Source organism: Melanostigma gelatinosum, assembly GCF_949748355.1.
Source record: "Melanostigma gelatinosum genome assembly, chromosome: 10".
Lineage (NCBI taxonomy): Eukaryota > Metazoa > Chordata > Actinopteri > Perciformes > Zoarcidae > Melanostigma > Melanostigma gelatinosum.
The window spans coordinates 4,690,287-4,703,701 of NC_136643.1; the positions used below are offsets into that span (position 1 = coordinate 4,690,287).

Below are 13,415 nucleotides of genomic sequence, written 5' to 3' on the forward strand. Positions count from 1 at the left end.
GCTGTTCTTGTGATATCAGCAAGATCTTTTCTCAACACATGTCCTATCCATCCCCATCTTCTTCTCATTAGGATGGTCTCCATGCTTTCGTGTTGGCATTTGTCATACAGTTCTTTATTTGAGATGGTGTTTGGCCAGAAAATGTGCAGTATTCGTCTTAAACTCTTGGTATGGAAGGTTGATAGTCTGTCTTACTCCTAGTATGTGTATGTTGTATCTTCTCATCTCATTTGTCACTTGCGCAAGTTTCCCTGACTCATACATTGTACGCACATTCCAATAGCCTATCCTTGTCTTGTGCTTGATATGAAGAACTTCCAACTTCCCATCACATCTAGTTGTTTTTGATACTTTTGTTGCTGTTTCCGTAACAATACTTATTTTACAGGACAGAGCTGTTAACCCTGAGCCCAACCCCCCAGACCAGGTGCCGCCTTTTGTCAGACCCCTCACCCGTAACCTGCCCGGCATGGTTAAACCTGCCAGGGACCTAAGCCCCCGTCGGTATAGCTCACAGGGTCATTGAGGCACGCAAGCCTCCACACCACATCAAGGTAGCAGCAAGGGGGGAGGAAATTAGTGACAGTAGCGTTGCCAAACCCCTCCGTTTTCGGGGGGGGGGGGGGGGCTAAAACTCCGGAGTAGTGTGGACGCTAGGTGTTAACGTAGCAAAAGATATGCGTTTTAAAATGGAAATGTAGTACTCACTATCAAGTGACAAAGGAGTCACGTGACCAGCAAACTGAGATGACAAAATGTCGGCGTCTACTTTTAGTTTCGCACTGGACACGAACGGCGGTCTCCTGGATGAAAGTCCTGTGTTGTCCTTGTTTAACCCGTCCACCTCGTGTCCTGCACCCCCAACCCACACTCTGTGGACTATCCTTCTTTTTATACTAATGCCAAGACCAAGGAGCACTGACCAAGGAGCACTGACCAAGGAGCACTGACCAAGGAGCACTGACCAAGGAGCACTGACCAAGGAGCACTGACCAAGGAGCACTGACCAAGGAGCACTGACCAAGTGACGGTATTTGACGAGCTGGGAATGACAACGGTTGGGCTGTGTGAGTTTGAACCGGTGTTAAAACAAAGACTACATGCAACTTAAATTTATATGATGCCAGATCAGTCTTTTAAAGACTCAGTCCAGTCTTCACAAAAAATCGGAAGCATGCGAACACAGAGCCAGACTGTGACCCTTCTTACTGTCGGACACCCAGAGCCCTTACTATCCAGGCAGCCACAAAATACACTTCTCAATTCTCCGTCATATCAGTCAACCATCCCTTTATCCTGCCCGTCCAACCTCATTAATCTAGTCTTCTATCCCTTTCGTTCCATCCCTTCGTCTCCACCCAACCATTTTATCCTCCATTCATTGCGAACAGAAGACATACATTATCTGAAGTGAAACAGAATGAATAAATAAGTGGGGGGCAGTTGGACCAGGCTCAGTGTACTACTGTAGTGTTTAATTCCACTCTCTCCCTCACTATCATCTCTGGCTTCTCCAGCTCCACAGATAAAGCACCATGTAGAGTGGTAAGAGCTCAATCAGCCATGCAGATGAGCCCCGCTTCCTTTACCTTAATTAGAGCTCCCGGGGGACTGGCTGTGGGCGCCGAGCAGCATCAGCCTCTCAAGCCACAGAGATATACCTTTCATCAATCCGGAGAACACCAGAAGGGAAAACTGACATGGGTACAGCAGCACAGGCACCACACAAAAGAGGTTTTAAAAGCAGTCATTATTGGGAAATGTTCCAGCATGTTATTCAAGGCTGGTCATTTGAACAGCAGGCAGAAATGTGGCTTTTCACTGTCGGAACAGAGACTATAATCTAACCAAGAGGAGAGAAAAATGGCTCTAGCATTCATGCAAACGTATACATCGACATATCTTTGAGAATTTTTGGAGTTCAGCCAGTTGGAGCTGTAACAATTAGTTAATGAACTGATTAGTTGATGAGCAGAAAAGGAATCTGCAACAATTTCAATCATCAATTAAATAGTTTGGGTCATTTCTTTATGCAAAAATTTCCCAAATCCACAGCTTCCAGTTTCTAAAACATGGATATTCGCTGCTTTTCATAGACTTCTATAAAAGCGAATTGAATATCTTAATTTCAATATCTATCTTTTAACTGACTGAAGAATCATCACTGTCAATATTAAGACAAAGAACAATATTTGTACTATTTTCTGACATTTTATTGAGCAAGCGATGAATCAATTATTTTGACTATGAAGTAAATACATAAATAATTGATAGTATGCATAGTGCATTCTTTTTAGTCAATTGTATTTTTCTCAAGGTTTAAAGCTGTGATGTTTCGAAACACAGGTGTAAGAAAAAGAATGAGACCTATTAATGATTAAAAGATAGATATTTGAAAATTAAATTATTTTTCTCCATCAATCAAAATCTCTCTTCTGTGAATATCTGAATTATAAAAAGAAAACCGCGCTGCTTTCACCATCGAATAATCGGCCACATATTTTCAAATGAATCATTTAGTCTATTAAACATAAGTTCAACAGACGTACGTCAATAAATTACTTTTTGGTCCAACTGTCTAAAATACAAAAACAATCAGTTTACGTGAATCACATTTGGAGCATTTTTTATTGATTATCAAACTAATCCAACTAACTTTCTGATCTACAGTTAGACCAACTGTTCAAATATTTACATTCAAATATTTAATACAATTGTATTTCATTTACGACTATCATAACATTTGCAAATTCGCAAAGAAAGAAAAGAAAAGAAAACTGTCACATGACTAAACTTGTAGTCTATAAACCAAACTGTCCCCCCACCCTTTTCTTTCACGTCCGCCTACACCTTCCTCTCCGTCCCCTTTAAACGGGGAGGTGCTCCGGCCGGTGCCCCCCCCCCCCCGGCCCGGGGCTCTCCGCTGCGCTCCGGTAGGGGTAGAGAGTGAAGAACACGGGCTGGCAGAGAGCGGACGCGTCGGAAACCTCCCCGGAGGGGCCCCTGTGTAATTCGATGCATGCTGTTAAAGCTTAGAGTATATTGTCTTCCCCTTCGCTTATGAAGCCTCCACCCACCGGCCCACCCTACATTTAGCGGATCATGTGACTCGGGGTAAGTCGTTTGCAAGTACAACAGTTCTCTGTGCGCTCCCATTCATTTCCTGAGAACTGCCTGAGCCGAGCAGCTGAGAGGCAGAAGGGGAGGGAGCTGCTCACTCACATGCACTCACACTCACTCACTCACTGTCACACACACACACACACACACACGCCTACACACACACACACACACACACACACGCCTACACACCAAGCGGAGTGAGAGGAGAGAAGAGAGGAGAGGGAGAGGAGGAGAGGAGACAGAGGATTGTAGGAAGGGAAAAACTGTCTCCACCGGCTCTGCAGCTTCTGACAAGGTCTGTGCATTTCTTTTCCGTGCTGTTCCTCTGCTGCCTGGCTGTGTGCTGCGTTTGTCACGTCGGCTGGGCTTTGTGCTTGTTGTTCAGTGTGTCTCGTTCAGCTGTCATTTCCCTGTCAAAGCAGACGTGACAGCTCAGATCACCTATGACATTGTGCTTGGTGACATTGTGTCAGTGTGTGTGTGTGTGTGTGTGGGGGGGGGGGGGGGGGTGAGGAAACAAGAGACCCTGCATGGTGCTGGACTGGACCTGAAACACACATTTTTTCCCAACGTAAATGCACAAGCTGTCATGACACAAAAGTGAATACACAGCATCCTGACTTTCTACAGTGTGGGCACACCCGGTTTCGAAACCCTAACCCGTCTCACTTATTTTAGCTCGAGAGAAACTTCTGAACATATCAGGCCGAGCAGTGTAGCAGCGGTGTAGAGCGGTACTGACTGTGGGGGTGGGGGGCTACAAGAGGAGTGCAGTGAGACGGCACCAAAATTCTCAACACTTCTCGCTGGGAAAACAAAAAAAGAAAAGTTTGCTGCTTGTCAGAGTTCCGTGCATGCCTTGAGAAAGTTGTGTGTGTGTGTGAGTGTGTGAGTGTGTGTGTGTGTGAGTGTGTGTGTGTGTGTGTGTGTGTGTGTGTGAAAGAGAGAGAGGCAGGCTTGTTTGCCCACCGTTTCTTACTGTAGCAGCTTAGAGACAGAAACGAGGCTGTTAGCAACGGGTTAAACATTAGGAGGCTCGGGTAGCGGAGGAAGGACACTGGAGGGGTGGGGGGGTGGGGTGTGTGTGTGTGTGTGTGTGTGGGAGTGTTGCAGGGGTGGTGTCTTGGATGTCATCGGCAGCGCTCTCACTTCCAGGGTAATAGTCATTGGTATTGATGGGTGGCTGTCAGAGAGGCAGGGGGGCCACCAGGTTGGGGAGAGTGGCCGGGGGCTGGCCCTTGGCTGTTATTTTCAATTGCAGGGGACCAGGGCAGAGCTGACAGCAAAGGCATTTGTACATGCAGCACGGGGGGGTGGGGGGGGGGGAGTGAGACTCTGGCCTCTGCTCCTGGGTTTGATGTGGAAACTGAGCACTGACCTCTGTGACTTTACCCCCGCGTTGCGGAGAGGCCCAACCTTGCCTTTATCTGTGTGACAGAGGTGTGTTTGTGTGTATGTGTTTCTGTGCATTTAAGTGGGGGTCTCATCCACGCAAAAAAAAAAAATGGAAAAAAAGGAGGGGGCTTGGTCATGTGTGTGTGTGGAAGAGACCCCCTGCAGCTCACGGATGTTCAGCGAGTAAGATTAGAGCCCATTCAAACCCTCACTTAAATCCATTTACAAAGGGCCCTTCTCCCTGTGCATGAATAAGCAGGCTGATATTACCACACATGCGAGCATGAGTGGCGAGGGAGAGTCGTGAGACAGGGTGGTGTCACCTGAAGAAGTAGCATAATTCTGCGGGTATTGGGATTGCGGTACTTACCACGATAAGGTGAAATGCACTTTTATGTTAGTGCTGCGACATTGAACTACGTGGCCGCTGTGTTGAGGTGTCACGGTCACAATTAGATGGTGTAGCTGCCACTAGTGGCGTTCCGTACTTGTACGAAAAAATCGGAACCACCATTGTCACTTAACGAATCGGTGGCTTTTTAGCAGTGGAGCTCCTCTCACTGCAGACTGTCAGCAGCCCAGTCGGGATGCGCAGTATTATTTAAAGCATATCGGAAGACCACAAAAGCCATGGAAACAATCTTTATGTCATAACACACAAATAGAACATATATGAACATATGAATATATGAACATAAACGCTTGAACCGTGGACTGTATATAAGAAGTGGACGAAGTCACCATGTTGACATTTTTATGGCAACCAAAATGTTATAATGAACCCTTATGAAATAAAAACACTGTGAAGGGTTCAAGTTATAGGACAAAAACACAAACAACTCCCAGACGAGACAATGCTTTGGCAGCGACCTGTCAATCACAAAGTAGCCCCGCCCGCCCTAAAGCATACTTCGCTTTATGGTCTATTTGACTCTAAATGGACCATAATTTACTAAACGAACATCATGTTGTATTGAAGAAGACATGAAACTTGAGATTGAGACCATAAACTCATGTTTACAATGTTTACTGAGGTAATAAATCAAGAGAGAAGTAGAGTCACTTTCTCATAGACTTCTATACAACCAGACTTCTGTTTGCCCCCTGATGGCCATTTGAGAGAACGCAAGTTTAGCTTCACTTTTGTGACGTTTCGGAAGTTGCAGCCTTTTCCTGTTGACTTTGGTGATGTTCTGACTTTTTTGCCTAGCACTATATCACGAGGCTCACGTTTGTGGTTTTAAGGGAAACGTCTCAACAGTTTTGAATTGAATGACATGAAACTGGGTAGGCTATAGACTTTGTACTTAATTAACAAAAATGTATGAATTAACAAATGCTAACGCTCTAAACTGAGATTATGAACAAGGTGAACACGATTCCAGCCAAACATCAGTGTGTTAGCATCGTCACTGCGAGCCTGCTATTGTGCTGGCTTTAGCATGTAGCTCAAAGTTTACTGAGGTAATAAATCAAGAGAGAAGTAGAGTAATTTTCCCATAGTGTTCCATACAACCAGAGGAGTCTCCCCCTGATGGCCATTAGAGAGAATGCAGGTTTAAGTCACTTCTCCATTGGCTTTACTTTTCAGCCGTGGAGGTTGCCACCTTGCTCGAACTAGCAACAGCCTGTATGTATCAGTGCGCTGAAAGCTGCAGCGGCATGAACTGTGATGCGTTCACTTACTGATACCTTTACTAAAATTCAGCTGAAGAATGATGTGATTGGTTAGCTTAGAGAAAAAGTCACTACGAATCTTTGAATGAACCGATTTGAATCAGTGATTTGTAATTTCCATGTTTAGCTGCTGTCTTCTCACAGAATTTTCCGCAGAGTTGTGTCCTTTTCAAATTGGTATTGGCTTCCATTGGCATCTTTAGCAACAAAAAAAAAGAATCACTTTGGCAATTTACTTTTTCTGTCTTGTCATTTTGAGTACACTTGGTCAATACTTCAAAACAAAAAAAGATTTTTGTCCATGCTCTCTAGAACAAAAACATATGTATTTTTTTGATCTGACGCCCTGATTGGCATGACTATATCAAGACAATCTTAACGCTATGATTCAGATTTGGTTAGGTTCTGACTTGGTTTGGAATTGGCGAAAGTTCTCGAGTATTAGCTGACTTCTTGTTGGGATGGAGCGATGTCGTTTGTCTGTTTGTTTGGCGCTCTCTGTGTGTTTCCCCCCCCCCCCCCACAGCAGCAGCATCAAGCTGCTATACTGTCACTCTGACTCCTTCATTGAATCAACCCCCCACCTCCACCCCAGCCACGGTCCAAGAGCTTACGATAGAGATCGGTGCAGGTGGGGGGGGGGACTCAATTAAAAAGCCAATCCCCCAACAGATAGACTCTATCTGTCCATCATCACCGCTGTGCCCGGCACACTTAATTGCACGGCGGGATTGCCCCCCACTAAATGCATCATCTGTCCGCCACAGATCACAAACGCACAAATTGGACTCGCGTCGACAGACGGACTCTTTCAGGAGGAAGCGCTGTGCTCTAGTATGTGCGGTCCGAGAACAGAACACGTACGCTCACTGTCTCATCCGGGGAGATGTGACATTCCCGCTATCGCCCCCCCCGAATCAGCCGGGTTAACCGCTGCCATATTGACCGACTGCTGTATCATTGATCCATGTGGGTGTTATGGAGTGTATCGCCATTGATTGTGGATAGACTGCAGTGCGCTGTACAGCTGGACGCCTCATTCGGGGGTCTGCAAAGCCACAAAAGGAGGGAGGCAGGTCATGGAGGTTGGTTGTGCTCAAGGTCCATTCTGGGATATCCTGTGCCCCCCCCCCCCCCCAAATAGTTCAGTAATCAACTTTGTTTATGGATAGATGTACCTGCCCCAAAACATCGACAGCACAAAAACGGTTGAGAGGGTTAAACATCCAAAAGGTTTGCAGGTATTTTTGCTGTTTCCTCCTGAATGGCGAGACGTGCGTCGGTAGTTCCATACGTCGGACTTTCTGCATTCATAGGCAACGACTGTTAGCTGGCCTCCTCCGGGGGCGGGGGGAGGGGGGGGGGGGGCTGTTATTTCACTGTGTCAAGAAGATGACAAAATGTTCTCTCCCTCTGCTATCTCTCTTGTGGATTCAACCTTCGGCCCCGGTGTCCAGCCCACGTTTGTTGACCAAAATTTCAGTTAAGGTTGTACATGGAGTGCCGGAGTGTGTGTGTGTGTGTGTGTGTGTGTGTGTGTGCGTGTGTTTTGTGACAGAGAGAGAGAGAGAGAGAGAGCGAGAGAGAGTACGGAAAGTGTTGTGCAACAGCCAGTGAATCTGAGGTTGACAGTCCAAAAAGTGAACACAGACAGAGAGAACTACAATGTAAAACGGGCGATTTCAGCTTGTCAAACGTCACCGTGAGTATTTTGAATTTCTACTGCGTTGCTCTGTGTAATTCTTTTCACAGTTGGAACCCTCTCTAGAGCGACCCAGCTTATCTTTTGACAGAAAGAAAAACTGCCAACAAAGGAAGGGCAGAATGTAAGATGATGTTGCCTGACCAGCTCAGCGATCCAAGTCTTTTTCCCTCCAGTAATGACACCATCTCTAGAGCAGCACACTCAGTGCTGACTGGAAGTGACTAATTTAGCAGAGCTTTCCCCCCAGACTCTGATTTTAAGTTTGCTCCACATGTTTCCACGGCGCGGATGGAAAGGTATGTCAATGGAAGGGCCAAGTGTGTGTTTCCCCCTTTAGCCTGACACGGCTGGTGGACGGCAGGAAAGAGAAATGGAAGGAAGCCAAGAAAAGAGGATGGAAGAGCGTTCAAAGTCAGCATTGTCAGAGTGTTGGACCCTTCTTTTTTTTTCTTCTTTTTTTTTAGCTGGTTTTAAATTTAGAGTTTCCCCCTTTGCAGAATCTTTGGGGAGCTGCAACCTCTCCAGCCTCAGCACAGATGGTTTCAGCAGACCTGCGTAAAGGATGCTGCAGCAAACGTTGTTTCCAGTTGTGCTGCAAGTCAAGGACATTTTGCAAACAACATGTGGAATCCATTTCGGTAGGGGGGTGCCTGTGGCATTCCACAGACCCTTTTGGCCGTAACTCAACCGAAATGTAGGCTCGAGCCGTGGACCATAACTCCTCTCAATTAGCTGCCGCGACCAGGTATCAGCACAGCACGGATATCTGTCCAACAAGGGAGGGGAAAAACGATGACGGTGAAGGCGTGAGCGCATGAGTAATGGAGGTAAACACAGCTGCCGGCTTTTATTGAGTGCGACCAAGAGAGCTGGAATGGGTCAAACCGAGGGGGGAAAACACGGTGAGCGAGAATAACCGCTCACCGAATAAAAAAGTGTCAGCGCGTTAGGATGTTTTGGTCGGTCCGTTATTGGCCGTTCGGTTGTGTCAGCACAAAGGTTGGGTAGGGGGGGCACATCGAGCCGCTGCACCAAGAGGACCCCTGCAGGACTGTTAAAAGTGGAACGCATGTGCGTTTGTTTGTGTATGCATATAGCTTTGTTTGTATCGCAGGAGATAGTGAGAGAAAAAAGGGCACAGGGAGAAAGGCAGAGAGAGATGTGGGTGGGTGGTGGTTTGGAAGGATGCAGGTTATTGTGAGGACGGATAATCGAATGCATCCCACTTCTCCCTGTTAGGGCCAGAGATAGAGAGAGCAGGGTTCCCCTCTGACCCTCTGCTGCAGCACACTGAATGGCAGCTATAACTTTCGAGAAAGGAGCAACGACTGGGATTCACTGCGTTCCGCTTTCATCTTCGACGTGTTCCTCGTGGGGTTTTATTCTTAATGCCGGCTACAAAATTTGGTATTTCTACTTTTTTTTGGTGTGGTTTCCTCACATAAGACAGTATTCACCGTTTCTTGAAAAAAAAAATTGATTCACTGCGAATTCTGTCCAGGACCGTGCCCACAATGCACCTCTGTCGGTTTCAGATGATCATTAAGCGCTGCAGCGTGGTCAGCTCAACCGAGAACCTGTGCACTGAGAGTAAATAAGGGACTAGAACAGAGTCACAGAGTGCTTTTTTTCCCATTTTGTTTTTATTGATTCACCCGAGACCAGCCTCATTCTCTCTACCTCCCGACGGTTTGTACTGTCATCTTCACCATAAACATGCAGAGAATATCGCAGTGTCTCCCTGAAAAGCCCTGCGTCGACTAACGCGCGTTGATCCTGCTTCACTCGGCTCCACCTCCCCCTCCTTTGGTACAAGTGAGGTTTTTGTGTCAGAGGCTATTTTAGACGCACAGCCACTGACCATACTGCATTTACCAAGGTGTGTGTGTGTGTGAAGGGTGTTCCAGAGAGGTCACCCGGTTACGTTGAAGCGAGACGACCTCGTGGCGTATCGGCTCTTTAAGGAGCTGTTTTGTGCCATTTGTTTGTGGTTTCTTCACCCCCGAAACCAAATCCAGCTCCCTCTTTCTGATCGAGAATGATCTTCAATTGGCCATAAACCGGTCTAGGATTGTGTCACAAATTGCTTTGACTTCTAAGTGGAAGCTCGCTTGCGTAATGCCACCTCCCTTTAGAGCCGTCACGGTCACAGCTTGTTTAGCTGTTTCTCTGCTGCATTTGAGGCAACATGATGCAAGAGGATGTGAGACTCTTCTGTTTACCTCTCTCCGGAGCACTGTGGAGGAGGGTGTATGTATGTGTGTGTGTGTGTGTGATTGTGTGTGTGTGTGTCTTGTTAGCACAGTTTGTGCGCACACTGTAGGTGTGTGTGGGTGGCTGTTTGTGTTGAATGGGCATCTATATTCTTCTTCCACGGGCAGAGCTGAAATATTGAGAGACAGAGTTTGTGTGTGTGTGTGTGCGAGCGCGTGCATGTGTGTGTGCGTCTGTCTCTTAATCGAAGATAAATATGATTTACTGCGGTTGCAGGCAGAGGTCACAAGGTGTGTGTGTGTGTGTGTGTGTGTGCGTGTGTGTGTGTGGGTAGCCAGGTTGTCGAAGGCAGCAGGGACTCAGGAAGTCAGCTCTGTAAGAAGTTGGTTTGTCACACAGACGGAGACAGACAAACCAGACAGTCTGACTCTTCTTTTTCGCTTTGAGTGTTTCCTCTCAGAATAAGCAGCTTCTTCATTTCCCACAGTTTCACAAGGCCTGAGAAGGGACGGAGGTGGTGTTGGCGGAGGTGGGGGAGCTTTTTTTTCTTAGAAGAAAAACAAATCACAAAAGATTTCCCCTTGACCTATTGAGAAAAAAGATTTTTATATACAGGCTAATAGAGAAATTCAAGGTGAGTTTTTTTATCCTAACATTTGACATTTTAAAGAGACACTAGAGACATATCTGGTTGTAAGTGTTATTACGGACACAACTTATATTTAACTGTCATCTGCCTGGTTCATATAAGTGTGTTAGGGCTGATTTTAAAGTGTGTGACAGTGTATGTGAGATTGTTGTCCAGCATGTTTAGCTGCGTTTCTGCCCACTGTTTGAGCACCTTTTATTAAAAAATGGTGGTAAACACACTGACACAGTAGAGATGCTGTATGTAGTGTCCACTCAGACTCCTACAGTTTATTTCCATGTGTATACGTGTGTGTGTGTGTGTGGTAGTGAAGGCAGTGGATTTGAGCTGCATCCGGCGACCTCATCCTGACAGGATTACTGACACAGGATCCCCGTGCCCCTGGCAGAAATAGCAAGGACCCAAGGGCAATCCACCAGAATATGGGAACTTCGGCGGGCCTTGCTGGTGTGGTTTGCTTATGTATGTGTGTGTGTGTGTGTGTGTGTGTGTGTTTTCTGTGCATTTGCATGGTTATCAACTGGTTTGGGCTCAGTTCACTGCTCTTTATCAAACACAGATTTACTTTTTACTAGACTGTGTACCGTAAATGAAGGAACATTTGTTTTGCATGAGCTGTGTTACAGGACCTCACATAATGAGGTCATTGTGCTGGGATAAGAACAAATGTGGCACTCCACCTTGTTGCTGAGCCCATATTTCCACACACAGATACTGCATCAAATCCCTCTGAACACAGGATCTTTGGCTTTACATGGCACCCGATGACTTGCTGTCCACTATGAAATAGATTATCCAAAGCTATGAAAGCAAAGGTGTGTGGTCTTCGGAGACTTCCACACTCTGCCGTTTTTTTTCTAAACTCGGTCACAAATGTGACATTTTTTTCCCCCTCAAAGCTAGTTTTCACCACAATGGAGCTTGATTTGTATTCTGACGTACGGATCAATACTCACCCTTTGCCTTCTCCGTTCAGCCTGCATGTGCATAATGGTTTAGTGTGCATCTTTTGGTCTGTCTCCGTCTGTGTCTTTAGTTTTATTAACACTTACTTCTGTTTTTTAAATCTGTGCATGGCATTTTTTGACAATCATTTTTGCCAATAACATATCCGTACAGTGATGAGTCTTAGCATGCTTTGGTGACGGGCTCTTTAAATACAATCACCCTCTATTATGTGTGTAATCGTGCTTCCCAGCTTTGTGATGTAAAGAGAGGGAACCGTTACATGGTCTTGAATTGCAGGCCGCACGTCTGAGTGCAGTCATTGATGTGCGCCACATCAAATCGGACGACAAGCGAAGCCCGTAAGGCGTCAGGCAGATAGAGGACGACATCCCGTCTAAATTGATGGGACCTGATAAGCTCCCCAAGTTTGGCAGTATGTCCTAGAGATGAAAACATCCAGTACACGAGCAGTGTGCTCTGTCTAATAATAACTGTTTTCGTGAAGAAAGCTGTTCCCAGGGAAAAGGGCAGGGTGTTTTGAGGTAAAGTGCATGAGCTGAGTGCATCTCTAAGGGATTTTTAACCCTAAACAGGTAGTGCATATGAACTACATTTGGTGCCATTGTGCTTGTCGGGGGTTTAGTGAAGTCCACACTTCTATGAGCGGCGGAGGGAGCAGCACTCTGCTCTCTTGAGCCCTATTCAAAAATGTCCCAGAAGCATCCACAAGACTCCGCTCGCTGCTCCTGCCAAGGAAAATACGGCTTATGAAATGGAAATTCTGAGACCATTCACAGAGTGCCAGGAATGACTAGAAGAAAAAATATATATAAATAGATATATATCTACTGTATATACAGACCATGTCCATCACAGTACATCCAGGAGTTGAAGTCTGAGGGAGAAAACACGCACCTTGCTCACACAGACACACACATAAAAACGTCGTCGTCACTGTTTAATCGGTCCGACGAAGGACAAGCGGCTATTTCTCTGGGGTTCCGGTGTGGCCAGGCGATATCCGGGCCAAGACTTCCTTTTCTGTGCACTGATCCTCGTTTACAGTCCGATTAGCAACCTGAGATGTAAGATTTGAGTTTGTATTTGAGAGACGACGTGTGCCACCGGATTGTTTCAGAAGTAGCCGGTTGAAAAGCTCATTTTAAACCAATAAAAAGCAATACATCGACATACGATAGCCGGCAGTTTCCTCGGATTACATTTCGGCCAATGGGTTCTGCCTCTTTCGCTCTCCTTCCGGACTATTTACCTGCAAATCAAAGCCTACCGGAACGTGATTGGCCAAAACTACACAGACAAGAAACCAGAACGCTTACGATGGCAAAATCTTGTCCCGTTGCCTACAGAGTCTACATAAATCTGCAGAATCTGTCGACAGAGATTATGTCTTCCTTGGCTCTGCAGGGAGTTTTGTGTAAAGTAAATGTCCGTGTTTCAAATGTGGTACATCTGAGACGGTCTAATGGGGGGAAAAAAGCATTTGTTGCATTATGGGAAATGTAGGGTCCTGTGTGTTTTTGTTTCGAGAGACTTTGAGCCGTCTCTTGTGAGTGCACAACTCTATATTCTACAACACTAAATTGCTGTTCTACACATTTACACGAAATAAGCTCTCCCATTTAGGTAATTTGAGAGTTCACCTCAAGCTTTGGTGTGAACAGAGGAAGAGAACACAGCGTGGGA

At 46.0% G+C, this 13,415-nt stretch overlaps 1 protein-coding gene across 1 annotated transcript in view; it reads left to right on the forward strand.

Annotated features, from left to right (window-relative positions):
* Window positions 1–3,019: 3,019 nt before the first annotated feature.
* The window catches only part of klf12b (Kruppel like factor 12b), a gene marked incomplete at its 5' end in the record, with an annotated part of 35,395 nt that continues 24,999 nt past the window's right edge, over window positions 3,020–13,415 (forward strand). Inside the window, 2 exon segments of the mRNA XM_079277345.1 lie at window positions 3,020–3,051; window positions 3,053–3,114. Of these exon segments, the coding sequence (XP_079133471.1) occupies window positions 3,020–3,051; window positions 3,053–3,114 (94 nt within the window).